Below are 19,212 nucleotides of genomic sequence, written 5' to 3' on the forward strand. Positions count from 1 at the left end.
CCAACAATAACAAAGTAACCAAAAGGAAACAAACACAAAACAAACAAACAAACAAAAAAAAGCTTAAACAACATTTGTATTCCTCTCTCTCTTAATTAAGGGAAATGTTCACCTGATCAAACTTAATTCATAATTTATATTCAGGAATATATACACTCACAGTATCATCTGACCACAAATAAGAGACAAAAAACTCATAATTCTAGCCGCAAGTATTTCACTGCAGTTTTTCTTTGCTTAGGTCATGTACCACAGTTATCTAGTTACTAGGCACTCATTTTTACTGTAACTTAACTTTGCATCAAAAACTTACCAATACCAATGTTTCAAAAATCTGTGTGGGACCTGTGGTACACTGTTCAGTTGTACATGGATGGATATTAATAAAAACACTGAAAATAATCCTCCCTTCCCCCTCACTCTACTCTTATGAGGGAATGAGGTGCTGGGTGGTCCATGGATGACAGCTCACAGACAGCTTTGAGGTGAAGACTGGAGTCAGGCAAGGCTGTCTCCTGTCACCTTTCCTCTTCCTCCTGGCAATCGACTGGACCATGAAAACATCAACAGCGGACAGAAGAAACGGAATCCAGTGGGCACTGCTTGACCAGCTAGATGACCTGGACTTCGCGGATGACCTGGCCCTGCTTTCCCAAAGTCACCAGCAAATGCAGGACAAGACAACAGAGCTGGCAGCCACCTCATCACAAGTCGGCCTCAACATCCACAAGGGCACGACCAAGATCCTCAAGATCAACACAGCAAGAGAGGACCCAGTCACAATGCACGGGAGCAAGCTGGAAGAGGCAGAGGCCTTCACATACTTGGGCAGCATCATTGACAAGCAGGGTGGCACAGACGCAGATGTCAGAGCAAGAATCGGCAAAGCGAGGGCAGCATACTTGCAACTGAAGAACATCTGGAGCTCCAAGGTGTTGTCGATTAGCACGAAGATCAGGCTGTTCAACTCCAACGTCAAGTCAGTCCTTCTGTATGGAGCAGAGACATGGAGGACAACAAAGACCATCATCAGGAAAATGCAGACCTTCATCAACAGCTGCCTGAGAAGGATCCTCCAGATATGCTGGCCCGACACTATCAGCAACGCAGACCTGTGGCAGCATACCAACCAGCTGCCAGCCAAAGACGAGATTCGGCGCAGAAGATGGAGATGGATCGGGCACACCCTGAGGAAGCCAGACAGTAACATCACCAGGCAGGCACTGAAATGGAATCCCCAGGGCAAACGGAAGAGAGGAAGGCTAAGAAACACCTGGCAACGTGACCTTGAGGCAGACACCAAGAAGATGGGGCACACCTGGAGACAAATAGAAAGGGCAGCCCAGGACAGAGGACTCTGGCGGACTGTTTGAGTGGCCCATGCTCCGGGGGGAGTGATGGGCATAACTGACTGACTGACTTCCCCCTCACTCTACCCTCTTCTTTCGTTTCTTAGTCATCTATTTATTCAGTTACTCTAATTCTGGTTGTAAGTCACAAGACTGATATAAATCCAACATTAAAACATTGACATGTATCAATACATCAACTCTAAAAAGTTCTGACCAAAAGAATAAACAAATAACTTAAGAAAGAAAATAATTAAAGCCCTATCACATGCATAGAACATTATGCCCCCACAGACAAAAACACACAATCAAAATGCTTAACTTTGACAACAGACGACTGGCTGAAAACCTGGCAAAGATGACAAAGAACTTAAAACCACAACTACTACCAATGCGAAAGTTTGTTTTCCATCTCTGACTGAAAGACTAGTACACGTTTTTGGGAGTACGGGGTTTAAGTCTCTTGTACAAAAGACTAAACACATGCATCTTTCCACACCCTGAACTCTCAACCAAACCCTTCGAAAGACGAAATAACCGATGAGAAAAAAAAACAGTGCTGCTTTTCATCACACCAGTCATATATATTACCATGAACCGACTTGAAAATAAGTCTGTACACATCAGATTCAACTGATGTTTCGATACTTCACAAGGTAGGGGAAGACTTGTAAAGAGAGTGGATATATCTTGTTCCAACCATGATACACATTTTGGCCACAGAAAAAAGAAAGAAGAAAAATCATGAAAGTTCTGGTCATCACAGAAGGGATCTGATCTGTATCTTAACAGGATGATATTTCTTCACTGGCTCACACATACATATATCAATTATTCTCACTTGGTACGTCTGATTTAAGAGTGTCACTTACTATGATCAATCACTGACATGATGATGACACATGACTCTGACACCAGTATGTCACACCAAAATAAGTCATACTTGTCATCACCAAAGAGGGCTTTCACTCAAGAAAAAGCTCAATCTTGCTGACAGCATACTCACTCTCACCACAAATAACAACCATTGTCTTCTAAATGAAACACTGCTTTCCAAAGGAATTTACTCAGCAATGTCTCGCCATCATTTATGCACATGCTAACAAGCATACAGGCACACTGAAACACACACACACACACACACACCCTCCCCCTACAACCATCACATATCAAAGTCTCCTCCTACAGAACCACACACAACCTTTTGCAGCCTCCTCAGTTTGACAGCACACTCCCAACCCACTGCCCCTGGTCACTGTTGCCATTCTCCAAACAAACCCAATGAGCACAGTAAGAGAAAGTAAGAGACACAGAGACAGACAGAGGGAAGGAGAGGAGCATCAGTGGAATGCATAGAGGATGAGGAGAACGAGGCAGACCGCAATGACTCCACCCAGAATGATGCTGTCCTTGCGTTTCTTCAGGTTGATCCGCTGCACCAGGCTGTTGATGACCGGGAAGCGATCTGAGGTCTGGGTCAAGGTGGTTGGAACAGGTGCTGATAGCCACACACTCTACGTCAATCTTCAGGTGCTCGCTGCCACAAACTCTATGCCAATCTACACCACTTCCTATACATACATTTTAACATCAGTGATTTTGTTACACTTGATTTACATCTTAGTTTAGTTTTTAAAAAATTTCACAAATAGTCTCTTTCAAACCTCTCTCTACGATGACCTCTGTCACATACTTACTATGTACATGTATCAGGACAGGTTTTTGTTGTCCTGCTCATCTATAACCGTGCTGCATTGCGACATGTTCCAAATAAAATACTGTTTAAACCAACATCAATGATTTGCCTTCTAAATACCTATCACTTCACTGTATTTCAGTGTGTTTATTTAGATGTTTCTTTTGTTTTATCCTTATAAGGACCACTCACAAAAGCAGGCAAGCTTTTATAAAATGTTAAGAAAAAGATTGAGCGATAATTTAAATTATGCAGGCTGAATATGGACCCAACACAGTCCCCTCACTGAGTACATAAACAGCTGTCCCAGACACACATGTAGCAAAAATAGCTTCAAAATGCATTTGAAAAATCAATGTTTCCTACAAAATGTACAATTGTATAGTACTTTTTATACACAACAGCTGTGGATTTCTACTGTAAGAAAAAAGAAAAAAGGAAAGGAAGTGTATATTCAAGAAAGCACCTCTAGTTACGGGTGGTGCTCATTTCATTGATTGCATTCACCACTGTTTGCCGGAAATTCACCATCGTTTCACCATGCCCCCAAGAAGAAAACTGTACATGTGATCCTTAACTCACTCAGGACGAAAAGTTTTCTCCCTTGCTTTTCCCTGCAGACAACCCATTTGTTGGCGTTAGGAAAAAAAGTCGCAAAAAATACAAAACATAAAGTAACTGAATGAAACTCACTGTACTTGACCCACTGACCCCTCTCCTCACGCTGTGTGAACGCCCACCCCCCTCCCTCTTCACTGCTCTCAGAAGCTGAGTCAGTATCATTATCTTCTTGCTGGTCGCCTTCTTCACTGCAGATACTTTATTCAACCTCTTCATCATCCTTGTCGATGTCGAAACCTTCAGTCTGAAGCATTTCAATCACTTCAGCAGCGGTAAAAGCCACTGTCGTGATCAAGTTTGCTCCAAAAATTTCCAAATGCATCGCCTGCGACGTGACTTTTGATACATATGCAGATTAGCTTGTCGTGTGGGGTCCTGAACTTGCTGGCTCACTGTGGAGTGTGTTGTTATGGAATTGTATGAAGAAACTTTCCATTCGACCCTTGACGCGTTCACAATGCCCGGTGTAGCTGCGATTGTTATGCTACCCAATGAAGAAAATGTGAAAAATTTTTTAATCGTCGAAACCACTATAGCGTTCCGTCGTCTGGAACACTACAGCGTTCCATCGTCCGGAGTGAGTTAACCCTTTCAGGTCATCTGCCTGTGCAACCCTCCCAGCCTGACATTTCACCATATCGATACGGAAAACCGGATAAAAAAAACACACTAATTGTTCGATGCCAGTGAGGAAAGAAGTTAAGTTCAGGTTACCTCCCTTATCTAGCAGTTTAATGCTGATAATAATGAGCTGATGAAATGGTTTAAGTAAACGGGTTTCTTCACCTGACTGTCAGATGGGCTCAGGCGGAGAATTGTGATCAGTGCCGCCTGCCTTAGCAGGGTTGAATAATTTAAACATTTTGTGAACCCTATATCTATGTCACACACAAACACAGGCATGCACACACACACAAAGGACTGAAGAGGAAGGATACTGGCCAGGGAGTTGACCCTCTGTGTGATGGAGCCCAGCACCTTGTTCTGACCAGCCAGGTTCTCCTTGGTGGCAATGGCAATGCTGCAACACACATGGAAACAGTGGCAATGTAACACACATGGAAACAGTGGCAATGCTGCAACACACATGGAAACAGTGGCAGCTGCAACACACATGGAAACAGTGGCAACGCTGCAATGGTCAGGCAACACATGGGAACAGTGGCAATGCTGCAACAGTCAGGCAACACATGTAATGCTGCAACGGTCAGGCAACACATGGGAATAGTGGCAATGCTGCAACAGTCAGGCAACACCTGGGAACAGTGGCAATGCTGCAACAGTCAGGCAACACCTGGGAATAGTGGCAATGCTGCAACAGTCAGGCAACACATGGGAACAGTGGCAATGCTGCAACAGTCAGGCAACACCTGGGAACAGTGGCAATGCTGCAACAGTCAGGCAACACCTGGGAACAGTGGCAATGCTGCAACAGTCAGGCAACACATGGGAATAGTGGCAATGCTGCAACAGTCAGGCAACACATGGGAATAGTGGCAATGCTGCAACAGTCAGGCAACACCTGGGAATAGTGGCAATGCTGCAACAGTCAGGCAACACTTGAGAACAGTGGCAATGCTGCAACATTCAGGCAACACATGGGAATAGTGGCAATGCTGCAACAGTCAGGCAACACTTGAGAACAGTGGCAATGCTGCAACAGTCAGGCAACACCTGGGAACAGTGGCAATGCTGCAACAGTCAGGCAACACATGGGAATAGGGGCAATGCTGCAACAGTCAGGCAACACCTGGGAACAGTGGCAATGCTGCAACAGTCAGGCAACACCTGGGAACAGTGGCAATGCTGCAACAGTCAGGCAACACCTGGGAACAGTGGCAATGCTGCAACAGTCAGGCAACACCTGGGAACAGTGGCAATGCTGCAACAGTCAGGCAACACCTGGGAACAGTGGCAATGCTGCAACAGTCAGGCAACACCTGGGAACAGTGGCAATGCTGCAACAGTCAGGCAACACATGGAAACAATGCTGCAACAGTCAGGCAACACATGGAAACAGTGCTGCAACAGTCAGGCAACATGTGGAAACAATGCTGCAACAGTCAGGCAACATGTGGAAACAGTGCTGCAACAGTCAGGCAACATGTGGAAACAGTGCTGCAACAGTCAGGCAACACCTGGAAACAGTGCTGCAACAGTCAGGCAACATGTGGAAACAGTGCTGCAACAGTCAGGCAACACGTGGAAACAGTGCTGCAACAGTCAGGCAACACATGGAAACAGTGCTGCAACAGTCAGGCAACACATGGAAACAGTGCTGCAACAGTCAGGCAACATGTGGAAACAGTGCTGCAACAGTCAGGCAACATGTGGAAACAGTGCTGCAACAGTCAGGCAACATGTGGAAACAGTGCTGCAACAGTCAGGCAACATGTGGAAACAGTGGCAATGCTGTAAGTCAGGCAACATGTGGAAACAGCTCCAGAACAAAAGAAAAAAAATGCAGGGAGTGTGGGGGTCAGAAGCTGAAGAGCCTGTAGTTTTTCAGAGCCTTCTTCTGCTTCTGTGTTTGTGGGCTGGGAGTACCACACTCACTCTTAGTACGAGTGGGTTTTCAGGTGTATGACCATTTTTACCCTATTATGTAGGCAGCCATACTCCCTTTTTTGGGTATGTGCATGCTGAGCATTCCCCATTATGTAGGCAGCCATACTCCCATTTTTGGGGATGTTGCATGCTGTGTATGTTCTTGATTCAATAAACATCCATAAACTGACATGGACTACTTATTTGATCTTTGACAACTTATTTGATTTTTGACATATTTGACTGTGTATTTGATCTTCTGCATGCACATGCACACACACACACAATAGGGGTTCCGGCACTAGCAGGTTTGTACAGCTGCTGCATCCAACTGAAGCTGAAGAGGTTGTAGCATTTCAGAACCTTCCGGGAGGTTATCGGCTGTAGTTACTTTCGTTTTCTCCGCATAGGCGGATAGTAGTTTGCACAGGACAGGAATGTCAGACCCCTGCCGGAGTCTGCACTAGTTGGGTCATGGTTAAGTGTGTGTAATTAAATAGCATTTTCATTTCCAATGTGATTATATTATGACAGTGTATTAGCATCTGTAATAAATCATAGAAAGTGGAAACTGATTATCATTATTTGACTGTTTTGTTCCTGCCTGCATTTGGTGAGAAATCATCATCAGGGTAAAAGTAAACCTCACTCACACACAAAGACACACATGTATAAAATTAAAAGACACAATCATTGGGAAGATTATGAAGGCTCTGTTACATACTTCTGGATCATGTACACACAAGGGTGCATCTTTAATTAGACATTAATCAAGAGTGTATACATTCAAAGAAAAGGACTTATCCTTAAAGTGATACTCAAGTGTGTAAATTGTTTTTTGAATTATCATGCACATACCTTGTGTGTGTGTGTGTGTGTGTGTGTGTGTGTGTGTGTGTTTGTGTGTGTGTGCATGTATGTGTGTGTATGCGCGTGCATGTGTGCATACAATGTACCCCCCTACCCCCCCCCACACACACAAACTAAAAAAGTAAATACACACACACACACACACAAAAACTACTGAGAAAGTACCTAAATTTCAACAGATGTCAACTTTACTCAGGAAACCTTACCTTATCTGTTCATCCACCAATCTCTCTGAACTGAAAAACAACAACAACAGAGACATAATCATTTAGTTAGTGTCATTGTCACTAAAAACAGTTCACAGATGTCTTCTTTTTTTTTTCTTTATCAAATATTGGTTCTGATTAATACACAGACACAGACAAACACACACTTTTTATGTTGTTCCAAAATAATGGTAAAGGCAAGAAAAAAAATCCACACAATATCTTCCTCTTCTTAGTGTCTACAAGACCTTTTGCTTCACTTAAGTATTTTGTAAAAGAAAAAAGAAAAAGAAGAGAATCACCAATGCTGATTATGCTGTACATTTAAGTTCCATCTGCCAAAGATCAGATTATCTGCTTTCCTATTGGTACACATACACTATAGCTCACTGCATCCTCTCCCCCTCCCCTCTACTCCCCCCTCACCCCCACTACCCCTTCTCCCTCTCCCCCTTTCTTTTCCATCCACCTTGGACATGTAGCACACGATGATATTGGAGAATATACACAAACCTGTGTCAATAAATCTTGATATAACCACACATACTCACATAAACATACTCCTTACAAATTCTCATAGAACTATTTTCGATGTACAGTGAGGAAAAAAATGAAAATAAAAGAGAGAGAGACAGAGAGACAGAGAGAGAGACAGAGGTAAAGGAGGAGGGATTCAGTTTCAATTTTTCAAGCAGGCGTCATTGCTGTTGGACAAATCCATGTAACGCTACACCACATCTGCAAAGCAGATGCCTGACCAACAGCAAAATCAAACACCCTTGGCCAGGCTTTGAGTGCATGCATTTATAAATTTGTGTACCTATCAGAGTGAATTTTTTCCACAAAATTTTGCCAGGAGGATAATATTTATGTTGCCATGGCTTCTTTTTCAGTGCACCAAGCACATGCTACACTCAGCACCTCGGTTTATTGTCTCATCCAAATGACTAGATGCTCGAAAAGGAGAGACAGAGACAGACAGACAGAGAGAGAGAGTGAGAGAGAGGGAGAGAGAGAAACAGAGAGAGAGAGAGAAGAAATTAATGATCATGGATTGGGGGATTAAAAAAAGCACTTGAATCTCTCATGATACAAACAAGTAACAAGCAGATGCCACAGGACAAGAGAGTCGCCAAGACATAGCGATGTAAACACAGTAACAGTGGTCATTGCCATCAGACATCAGTCCTTATGTTTGCCTGACCACCACCTGCAACACTACTCACTTTCTTATGTGTTCATTTTCCTTCAGGTACAGTTCTGTCCTCCTGTTCAACCCTGTGGAGTTTTTGTAAGTGCTGCAATCCATAAAAAAACAGTTGTTTATGTTGTTCACTTCTCTGAATGAACGCAAAAACAAAAGAGAACAATGTAACCACAATCATATACAATATTACATGCACTCCACACAGGCATGCATTCAAATGCATAACAAGTGCATTCACACACACACACACACACACACACACACACACACACAAAGACACAGATGCATATACACACTTTCACTTATTTGTCACACTGGCTGATGGTCCTGTACATTTTTAATAGACTCTTGAAAAAAAAATTCAGTTTTAACCAAAAAAAAATTCAGTTTTAACAAACTTGCAAGTCATCAAAATACAAAAAAAAATGTCTCTTTGCTCTGTTTTGTTTGCAGCACAATTTTCATGTTTCACTCAGTCTTAAAGAGAACAATGCAACAAAACATCATGATTCCTTAAAGTGAACAACAAGTGTATCAGAACATGTAAGCTTTCCCTAGTTTTATTTTACTGTTTCCTCTTTGAGGGCTGGATGAAAAAACAACATTGTCTTACTTGCTCTATTTCCCCTGGAAAATAAAATTCACCCATTCATTTCTTCATTACTCCTCACTGCTTTTTCATTCTCTCGGCCCCATTCCTCTACAAAACATCAAAAGAAGAAAAAATAAATTCTTAAACAAATCATACACAAGCAACACACACACACAAAACACCTCCCCCCTCCCCATACACACACACACACCCCATAAAACACACCACCCCCACACACCAATCCACCCACTCCACCCACCCACCTACACACACACACACAAAAAAACACCCACCCATCCACAAACACACACAAACAAAACCCACCACCCACCCACCTACACACACACAACACACACAAACAAAACCACCCACCCATCCACCAAACGCACAACACACAACTCACACAAAACCACTCACCCATCCACCAAAACACACACACACGCACATACACAAACAAAACCACCCATCCATCCACCAAACACACACACACACACACAACTCACACAAAACCACTCACCCATCCAACAAAACACACACACACACAAAACCATCCATCCATCCACCAAACACACACACACACACAGACACAACACACACAAACAAAACCACCCACCCATCCACTGAACCCCCCTCCCTCCCTCCCGCCCCACCACACACACTCAAAAACACCCACCCATCCCACCAAAACACACACACGTACTTGATTTCCCTGCGAACAGACCCCAGCAGGTCTTCCCGTTCCCTGAGGGCCGTGATGTTGGCGCGTGTTTTCTGGAACTCATGCGTGTAGTCCTGCAGGATGTCGCGGTGCCTCTGCAGCGTGTGCAGCAGGGCTGCGCTGGGAGAGCTGTGCGAGATGTTCTGCGTGTACTCCACCATGCGGTCATTCACCTGTGTCAGCTGAAATAATACACCGTCTCTGTGTGATAATACAGTGTGTTGGTTGTGTGTGTGTGAGTGTGTGTGTGTGTGTGTGTGTGTGTGTGTGTGTGTGTGTGTGTGTGTGTGTGTGTGTGTGTGTGTGTGGTGTTGTGTGTGTGTGTCAGAGAGAGAAAGAGCAAGAGAGCGAGAGAGAGAGAGAGAGAGAGAGAATGTGTGTGTGTGTGTGTGTGTGTGTGTGTGTGTGTGTGTGAGAGAGAGTATGTGTGTGTAGTGTGTGTGTGTGCATGTGTGTCTGTGTCTGTGGTACAATTTAACATATCAGCTTTAAAAAAAATTATTTTCTTATATTTAAAAAAAAATTAACATTCAACTCTATAGAACCTGAAAAAAAAAACCCACCAACAAAACAAACAACAAAAAACAACCATCACCTGGAAATGAAAATTAGGCACATGCACAGTCACATTCATGTACTTATTCCTAGGTCATGCTATGCCTTTGATATTGACCATTCCATCTTTTTCTTCTTCTTTTTATTCAGATAATTAAAAAACCCAAACCAACATCAACATAAAAATAATTATACACAATAACACAAAATCATATATCTTATGTGTGTGTCTCTGTAAGAGTGGAGTTGGAACAGAACCAAAATCATAACCACAATAACACAACTTAAAAACAATCATAGGAACAGAACCAAAATCATAACCACAACAACACAACTTAAAAACAATCTACCCAAACACCACATATACCTTGGACAGAAGCTGCCACACATGTCCAGGACTCAAATCATGGCAACAAATAAAATGATAAACAATTAATCCATACACCACCCTTACCTTGGACAGAAGCTGCTCAATTTCCAGAGCCATGGTGTCACACATGTGCTCACTGCTGCTGCGGTTAAGCAACGGCGCTGTGTCACTGGTGAGAGAAAGAGAGGGATGTAAAGTATGCTAATCATAATAATAGTCATAATGGATACTCATATATCACACTATCCAGAAACCTACTCTAGGTGCTTTACAAAAACACTTATGTTTACATAACACATTACATCAATGTTACATACACACACCAAAATCTGACTAAACACACACACACACACACACTGCATACATACATTTTAACATACATATGTACCTAAGAGCTACCCTCAACACATACGCACACATAGACATGCACAAACACAAACATATATAGACAGATGTGCGTGCGCATATAAATGCATGTAGTTATGCACTCATACATATGTATAAACACATAGTCAAGCACAGCTAATGCAAAGGAAGTGGACCTGCCACAACTGAACTTATTGCTGAAGGAAAAGGTGAGTTTTTAGACGAGATTTAAAAGATGCAAGGGAATCAGAATGATGGAGGTTATCAGGGAGCTTGTTCCACGTCTTTGGCGATTGAAAAGAAAATGATCAGTGTCCATAGGTCTTACTTCTGATGTGAGGTATCCTGAGAAGTCGAGTATCAGAGGCAGAACGGAGCTGGCGAGATGGAGTACAGATATGGAGGAGTTCAGAAAGATACTTGGGGCCAATCCGTTGACTGCAGAAAAGGTAAGAGTGGATAGCTTATAGTCTACTCAATCAGAAACAGGCAACCAGTGGAGAGACTGAAGGAGAGGAGAAACATGGTCAAATTTAGAAGCTCTGCAAATGAGTCTGGCAGCATTATTCTGAATTCGTTGGGGTCTGTCTAACAGATATTTGACAAACATCTTTTACTGGTATGCATGGTGCTTTAAGTTCTTCAGCTGACCATTGACAAATATTTCTGCAGATAAGTATGACAGGACAGCTTTTTAGTTCCTCTGGGTATTCACTACCTTTTTCAGCCCTTCACAGTCACTCACTCACATCCCTTTCAAGCAGTCTCTACATAATTAAAGCACTTCATTCCATGTCTGTATTCTGTGGACTGACATCATTTCCTCCATGTATGTGTGTTTGTGTGTACCTGTGTGCATGGCATGTTTTCTTGTCTGCTTTGTGTCTGACTGACGTGTTACTGTACAGCACTTTGGAAAAACAACAACATATAAATGTACAATCATTATGATTATTATTATTCAAGCTTCTTGTATTTAGTGCCGACAACTGTTTCCACTTTCACAGTGAGTGAGTCACACACAGAAAAAAAACCCACAAATAAAACCTCATTTCATGTGAAACAGAAAGGACCAGTCAAAACACACACACACACACACACACACACACACACACACACACACACACACACATGTAGTATGCATTGTTTTTATATTGTGCTGTCCTTCTGCTCCTATTCCGTTGTCATTCATCTCTGGTTCTTGATGTTATTTCATCTTTACACTGAATATTCACTGGCTAATGTTTTTTCTACCATTATCTTTCTTGTTCATTGGTTGATTGGATGGTCTCAAATAAACAGATACCAGAAGAAGTTAATGTGATTTCTGTATTGTAGATCTTATGACATTTAAGATTTAATTCCACTTCCACAGTCAATTATCTAGTACCCTCACATGAAAACATACACACACACACACACACACACACACACAAACACACACAAATGCACAACACACACACACAGATATATATATATATATATATATATATTCAGTAATTTACCCAAGTGCACATATGTTTGAATTCACACGCATACATGTGCAAGCACAGAAAAATTAAGAAAATTTAACATTCATAAAAATCTGTCAAGGCACAGAAGATTTAAGGTGTACAAACATAATCATATTCCACATTGATAAAGCAATCAAATACATGCATTCAAAAATAGAAAAAGAAAAGTGAGCAATCATTTATTTCTATATATTGATTAAACATGTAAAAGACCATCTTATTAGTCCAGTTAATCTGACTTAGTCTTCTCCACCACATAAATCTGATGATGAAATAAAAAAAGGTCACATATGACAATCACGCTCACACAACGCACATTCACACAACACACTCACAGACACAAACTCATACACTCTCAACACGACATATACTCACAGACACAGACACACACAACACACAGTGACACACACACACACACACTCACACACAATTACACTCTCTGCACAAAACACACACACACACATCCACACACACACACACTCCAAAAGGAAAGCAGAGTTGTCAGGACACCACCATGTCTCTTCCCACCCACAGTGCACAGTGTCAGGAAGTGTGGACCTGGACCCCTGAACTGCCCAGCCAGGATGAACATGTGCACAATGTAACAACACAGTGTGTGGGGTAGCTTCAGGCAGGGTTCCAACACATGTGACCATACAAAAGTCAATACTTTTTCCATGCCTTTACCACACCAGACAAAACGATCTTTTTTGTACCAAACCCAAAACCAAACTAAATCCAAAAAATTGTCTGCTACACCACTGACAAAAAAACTGAAAAACCCAGACAGATATCCTGGTAACAATGTTCAATTTTCATCACTTTTTGTTTCTTTGCTCACTGTTTTTTGTTTGTTTGTTTTTTTCTTTACATTAACTCTTTGTTCAATGGTACTTCTTCAGAGTTTGTATTAAAATTCCTGGAGTTTTTGCAGATCCTGATGGGCAAAACATATTTTCCCAAGATTTTTCCAACCCTGGAAATAGTTTTCAAATTTTCCCAAGACCTTTCCATACTTCCATGACTGACTGACTCTGTAGGAAACCTGTTCAAACAAAGACAGTAATGCTTGGAGAAAGCTGGTGGTGGGTTTGAGAGAAATGTGTGGGGGTGTGATGACAAGGGGTGGGTGGGGTCACTAGGAGCGTCACCACCACAACACTGCGACTGGTACCATGCTCCTTGCAGGAAAAGTGCATCACATGATCTGCGCCATATTCATGATGTCCCAACCCTGCCTTGCTCGCATACACAACTCTCCACATCTACAATGACCCTCTCTTCACCCACACCTCCCTCCCACACCCACCCACCATACACCCAAACTCATCCCTCAACACTGACCCATCCACACTCACAATGACCCTCCGCACACACACTGACCCCTTCTCACCACACTCACAATGACCTCTTCTCACCACACTCACAATGACCCCTTCTCACCCACATTGACCTCACCACACTCACAATGACCCCTTCTCACCACACTCCAATGACCCTCCACACACACACATTGACCCCTTCTCACCACACACACATTGACCCCTTCTCACCACACTCACAATGACCCCTTCTCACCCACATTGACCTCACCACACTCACACTGACCCCTTCTCACCACACTCACAATGACCCTCCACACACACATTGACCCCTTCTCACCACACACACATTGACCCCTTCTCATCACACTCACAATGACCCCTTCTCACCCACACTGACCCTCCACATCTCACTGACCACTTCTCACCCACATGACCCCTCCACACCCACCCCTTCTCACCCACATGACCCCACCACACTCACACTGACCCCTCCACACCTCACTGACCCCTTCTCACCCACATGACCCCTCCACACCCACCCCTTCTCACCCACATGACCCCACCACACTCACACTGACCCCTCCACACCTCACTGACCCCTTCTCACCCACATCACCCCTCCACACCTACATGATCCCTTCTCACCCACACTGACCTCACCACACTCACACTGACCCCTCCACACCTCACTGACCCCTTCTCACCCACATGACTCCTCCACACCTCACTGACCCCTCCACACCTCACTGACCCCTTCTCACCCACATCACCCCTCCACACCTACATGATCCCTTCTCACCCAAACTGACCCCTTCTCACCCACATGACTCCTCCACACCTCACTGACCCCTCCACACCTCACTGACCCCTTCTCACCCACATGACCCCTCCACACCTACATGATCCCTTCTCACCCACACTGACCCTCTCTCACCCACATGACCCCTCCACACCCACACTTACTCTACACCCACACTGACCCCACCACACCCACATGACCCCACCACACCCACACTTACTCCTCCACAGCCACACTGACCCCTCCACATCCACATGATCCCACCACACCCACACTGACCCCTCCACATCTACATGATCCCTTCTCACTCCTATGACCCCACCACACCCACACTTACCCCTCCACACCCACATGACCCCTCCACACCCACGCTGACCCCTCCACACCCACACTGACCCCTCCACACCTACATGATCCCTTCTCACCCTCATGACCCCACCACACCCACACTGACCCCTCCACACCCACACTGACCCCACCACACCCACACTGACCCCTCCACACCCACACTGACCCCTCCACACCTACATGATCCCTTCTCACCCGCATGACCCCTCCACACCCTCATGACCCCACCACACCCACACTGACCCTTCCACACCCACACTTACTCCTCCCCACACCCACATGACCCCACCACACCCACACTGACCCCTCCACACCCACACTTACTCCTCCCCACACCCACGCTGACCCCTCCACACCCACACTGACCCCACCACACCCACACTGACCCCTCCACACCCACACTGACCCCACCACACCCACACTGACCCCTCCACACCCACACTGACCCCTCCTCACCCACACTGACCCCTCCACACCCACACTGACCCCCTCCTTACCCACACCAACCCTTCCACATGTCACCCACACTGACCAAACTCATGCCTGAAGCATGCAGTCTCCAAGCTCTTGTCACACAGACAACAGAGTTCAACAACAATGAACATGCACTGGTAACATGCTCCTTTCCTTACCCACACAGTAGCACAAATACATGTGCACATATATATATATATATTTATACAGTGTATAGCATACTTTTTCTTTTTGATAGTGCATGTGTCAATGTGTGGATAGTTTTATGAAATTGCAGCATATAAAATGGAGCTAACTAAGTCAAGGTCATCTTTTTCATATATTATCTGAAATGTTACACAGATACTGAACAATTTAACACAATAATCCTAATGCAGCACTAGCCAGCCAAAAAACAATTGTTAATAAAGGATTAGGCCTGCAGATCGTATAATGTGAATTTACATACAATGATACATGAACAGCCTTCAATAGCTCACAATATTAATTATCCAGTGGTGTTACACATGGTGGTAATTCTGCATCATTTATTATTTCCAAATTACAAAATGTGACTCAAGTATATGGGTGTACATGTCCTTTATGTAATTTAGCACCAACAATAACTTAAGAATGTTGGCTCATGCACATGCAAGGACAAAAATGCAAAAATCAACACTACTAATTTATTTTTACTTATGGTTCTACTGGAGACAAAGTGACACACACAATGCTGTTTCTTTTGGCACTATCTTCATTGAACCACACATGTCAAAAGCACTAAATCAAAAATGTTTATGTAAATATACAAAAAAATCACTTTCCAATCTGATATGATTAATACATTAATAATCACTTCATTTTCACATGGAAGATTACTCATCTGTATCTGAAAGTTCTACATTAGTACACAATGCATGTGTGTGTGTGTGTGTGTGTGTGTGTGTGTGTGTGTGTGTGTGTGTGTGTGTGTGTGTGTGTGTGTGCATTTATTCATTTATGTATCTATTCATTTATTTATTCACTGAGTGATAATGTAGACCTGACTTGAAACATCCACTATGTTCATTAAAAACAGACCATCACTTTAAAAGTTCATGGATCAGGTTTAGATAAATATTCTATTAATAAACCACTGCACATGCATGATATAAATAAGAATGCTAAATTCATGCACCCACAAATAAAGAAAACCTTTAGTCTACTCTAGTCTACAGCACAAAGAAATGATAATTTCTCTCTTTCTCCAAACCTCCCTCTTACCATTTCAAAACCGCACATGACACAGAAGACAAACTCAATGATAAGTTAGTCTGATACACTGTTCCATTTTACTTTTCTCCCTACAGGAATGTGATGTATGTTCCATGGTTTACCTTTTCTAATTTTTTGTTCATCTAAACTTAGTACACTTATCAAATGTATTCAGAAATGAAACTGACAATCCAGATCGAGAAAAACTAAAAATTTATGTTTCATTTTCTATCTTTAACAACGTTTTAACAAGTGAACAAGCTATAAATTACGAAAGTCAAAACAAAATACATTAATAGTTACTCATATTTCTGATCATAAGACAACTCAAAAAAGAAATAGAGAGAACAGAGAGAGACACTTTCAGTTTGAAACTGACATTTTATTGTCAATGTCGTGACCTGTAAGTGTAAGGGTGAAAAGAGAGAGAGAGAGAGAGAGAGAGAGACAGAGACAGAGACAGAGAGACAGACATACATACAGACAGAGACAGACAGAGACAGACATGGACAGAGACAAAACAGACAGTAATAAACCTATTACTGACAGCAACAGTGACAGAAAGAAACAGGCTGATGCCAAACAGATAGAAAGAAACCTATTCCAGATGTATAATGGAAAATTAAAAAAAAATAGTTATAAAGAAATCATGGGGGGGGAAAAAAGGAACATGACCAATTCTGCATGCAAGACTAGACTGACAAACTCTTTCCAGTTCTCCCGGTAAGTCCGTACCATGAAGGCCGGAGTGAATGAGATACAGCATGGAGGAACTTATAGGCTCACAAATTCAGTGCTACAAAAACCCAGTGGCTGTACTGTATACAAGAGGACACAAGCAAAACAATGGTTTTAAAAAAAAAAAAGAAAAAAAAAAGAAAAGTACCTGGTCTGCTCCTTGGATGCACTGCTAGCACTATACAAAGGACATGAAGAAGAGTTAAAAGCCACACACAATCCAGACGAGTGGTGTTAGTTGTTTCACAATTATTGGAATTATCAAAATTAATTAGTATCCTAACATGCACCCATGCTCGCACACAGACACACACACACACGCGTCCTCCCCATCCATCAACCCATTCACAGCACCCCCCTTCCCTTCATTCACCCACCCAGCCATCCACACCCCTCGCCCCTCCAGCCTAAAAAAAAGAAGCAAGAACAAAACAAAAAACATACCTGTTCAAAGGGAACAATGCGGCACACACCGCTATTATTAGTGTCGAACAGTACATTATCTATACTGAGGAGCAGCACAGGAATGGACTGATCACATCTTAATTTCTTCATGGTTTTCAATCCTTGTGAAATGCACAGACATCTGTCATCTGATCAATGAAACATGTGAAATAGTGTGAACTCAAGGCGGAAGGTGGCAGAATGGTTAAGATGCTTATCTTCCATTACAGTGTCCATGAGTGTCTGGGTTCAAATTCCAGCATTGCCTTTTCTCCTGTCTTTGACAGGAGAATCAAACTCATGTCTAGTCATTCAAATCAGATGATGAACTGAGGTCCATTGTGCAGCATGCACTAGGCACACTGAAAAAGAATCAATGGCAACAAAAGGGTTCGCCTCTGGCAAAATCATGTAGAAATCCACTCTGATGGGTATACAAATACATGCATGGACTCAAGGTCTGACTAGTGCAATGGGTTATGCTGCTGGTCAGGAATCTGCCTTGCAGAAGTGGTGTAGTGTATAGATTTCTTGATTTCTTCAAACATAGTAATACCTACTTCAGAAACTAAAACTGAAACTGATTTTACGCTGGTAGGGGTATCTCTTTCTCCATTAATTCTATTACAACTAATGTCAGTTCTATAAAATAAAAAAAATTAAAAAAAGAAAGAAAAAGAAAAAAAAGTCAAAGTAATGACACAAAAAGGGGGCATGAGGGGCAATCAGGGGCCAGGAGGAGGGGGTTTATCAAACTGCAATCCAGTTTTACCTGTCAGCATCCTTGTGTAGTGAGTAGTTGGTCCCAAGCTTGCTGAAGGAGACCAGCTTCAGATCGATTTCATTTTCCAGTTGACGAGCTTGTTTTCTCAAATCTGGAACATATGTTTTTTGTGTCTTTTTATTATTATTATTTATTCATTTATTTATTTTTTTTAACTTCTGAATAAAGAAAGTATCTGCTGGAATATCAGAAAACATCCATGTGCCCAGACTGGCCAGAGACCTCTGTCCCCATGTTTGCATCTCAGGTCATTTTCAGAAAAGAAGTCCAAGGTGTTAGGTAGCAGGTAGGACCATAAAATCAGCCACTCCTCTCCTACACCCCCTCCCCCCACCTCCCAAAAGAACAATCAAAGGAGAATACAGGAAGACCCTGAAGCACACCTGGGGTATATGGACAGTAGGTTATCATGTATGTATTGTTAAGTAAAGGTTACATTTTTACAGGCTTTAATAA

General features: G+C 42.8%; 2 protein-coding genes across 3 annotated transcripts in view; one reads left to right on the plus strand and one right to left on the minus strand.

The window, feature by feature from the left end:
- Positions 1-554: 554 nt before the first annotated feature.
- Positions 555-2,285, plus strand: LOC143274632 (uncharacterized). Its single transcript, XM_076578503.1, has 2 exons — positions 555-932; positions 2,268-2,285. Exons 1-2 carry the CDS (start codon positions 555-557, stop codon positions 2,283-2,285), a joined length of 396 nt encoding a protein of 131 aa, XP_076434618.1.
- A 389-nt stretch (positions 2,286-2,674) lies between these two features.
- Positions 2,675-19,212, minus strand: part of LOC143302349 (Golgi SNAP receptor complex member 1-like) — a 17,657-nt gene continuing 1,119 nt past the window's right edge. The window contains exons 2-9 of one of the 2 annotated variants that reach the window (XM_076616987.1): positions 18,745-18,847; positions 17,677-17,706; positions 10,816-10,900; positions 9,789-9,988; positions 8,516-8,587; positions 7,290-7,319; positions 4,605-4,687; positions 2,675-2,814 (exon numbers count right to left, since the gene is read on the minus strand). In XM_076616987.1, the coding sequence (XP_076473102.1) occupies positions 2,690-2,814; positions 4,605-4,687; positions 7,290-7,319; positions 8,516-8,587; positions 9,789-9,988; positions 10,816-10,900; positions 17,677-17,706; positions 18,745-18,847 (728 nt within the window). In that variant the 3' untranslated portion in view covers positions 2,675-2,689. The remainder of the gene's footprint in view (positions 2,815-4,604; positions 4,688-7,289; positions 7,320-8,515; positions 8,588-9,788; positions 9,989-10,815; positions 10,901-17,676; positions 17,707-18,744; positions 18,848-19,212) is intronic. The other variant, XM_076616988.1, reaches the window with a different exon arrangement.

The sequence above is a fragment of the Babylonia areolata genome, chromosome 29 (genome assembly GCF_041734735.1).
Source record: "Babylonia areolata isolate BAREFJ2019XMU chromosome 29, ASM4173473v1, whole genome shotgun sequence".
Lineage (NCBI taxonomy): Eukaryota > Metazoa > Mollusca > Gastropoda > Neogastropoda > Buccinidae > Babylonia > Babylonia areolata.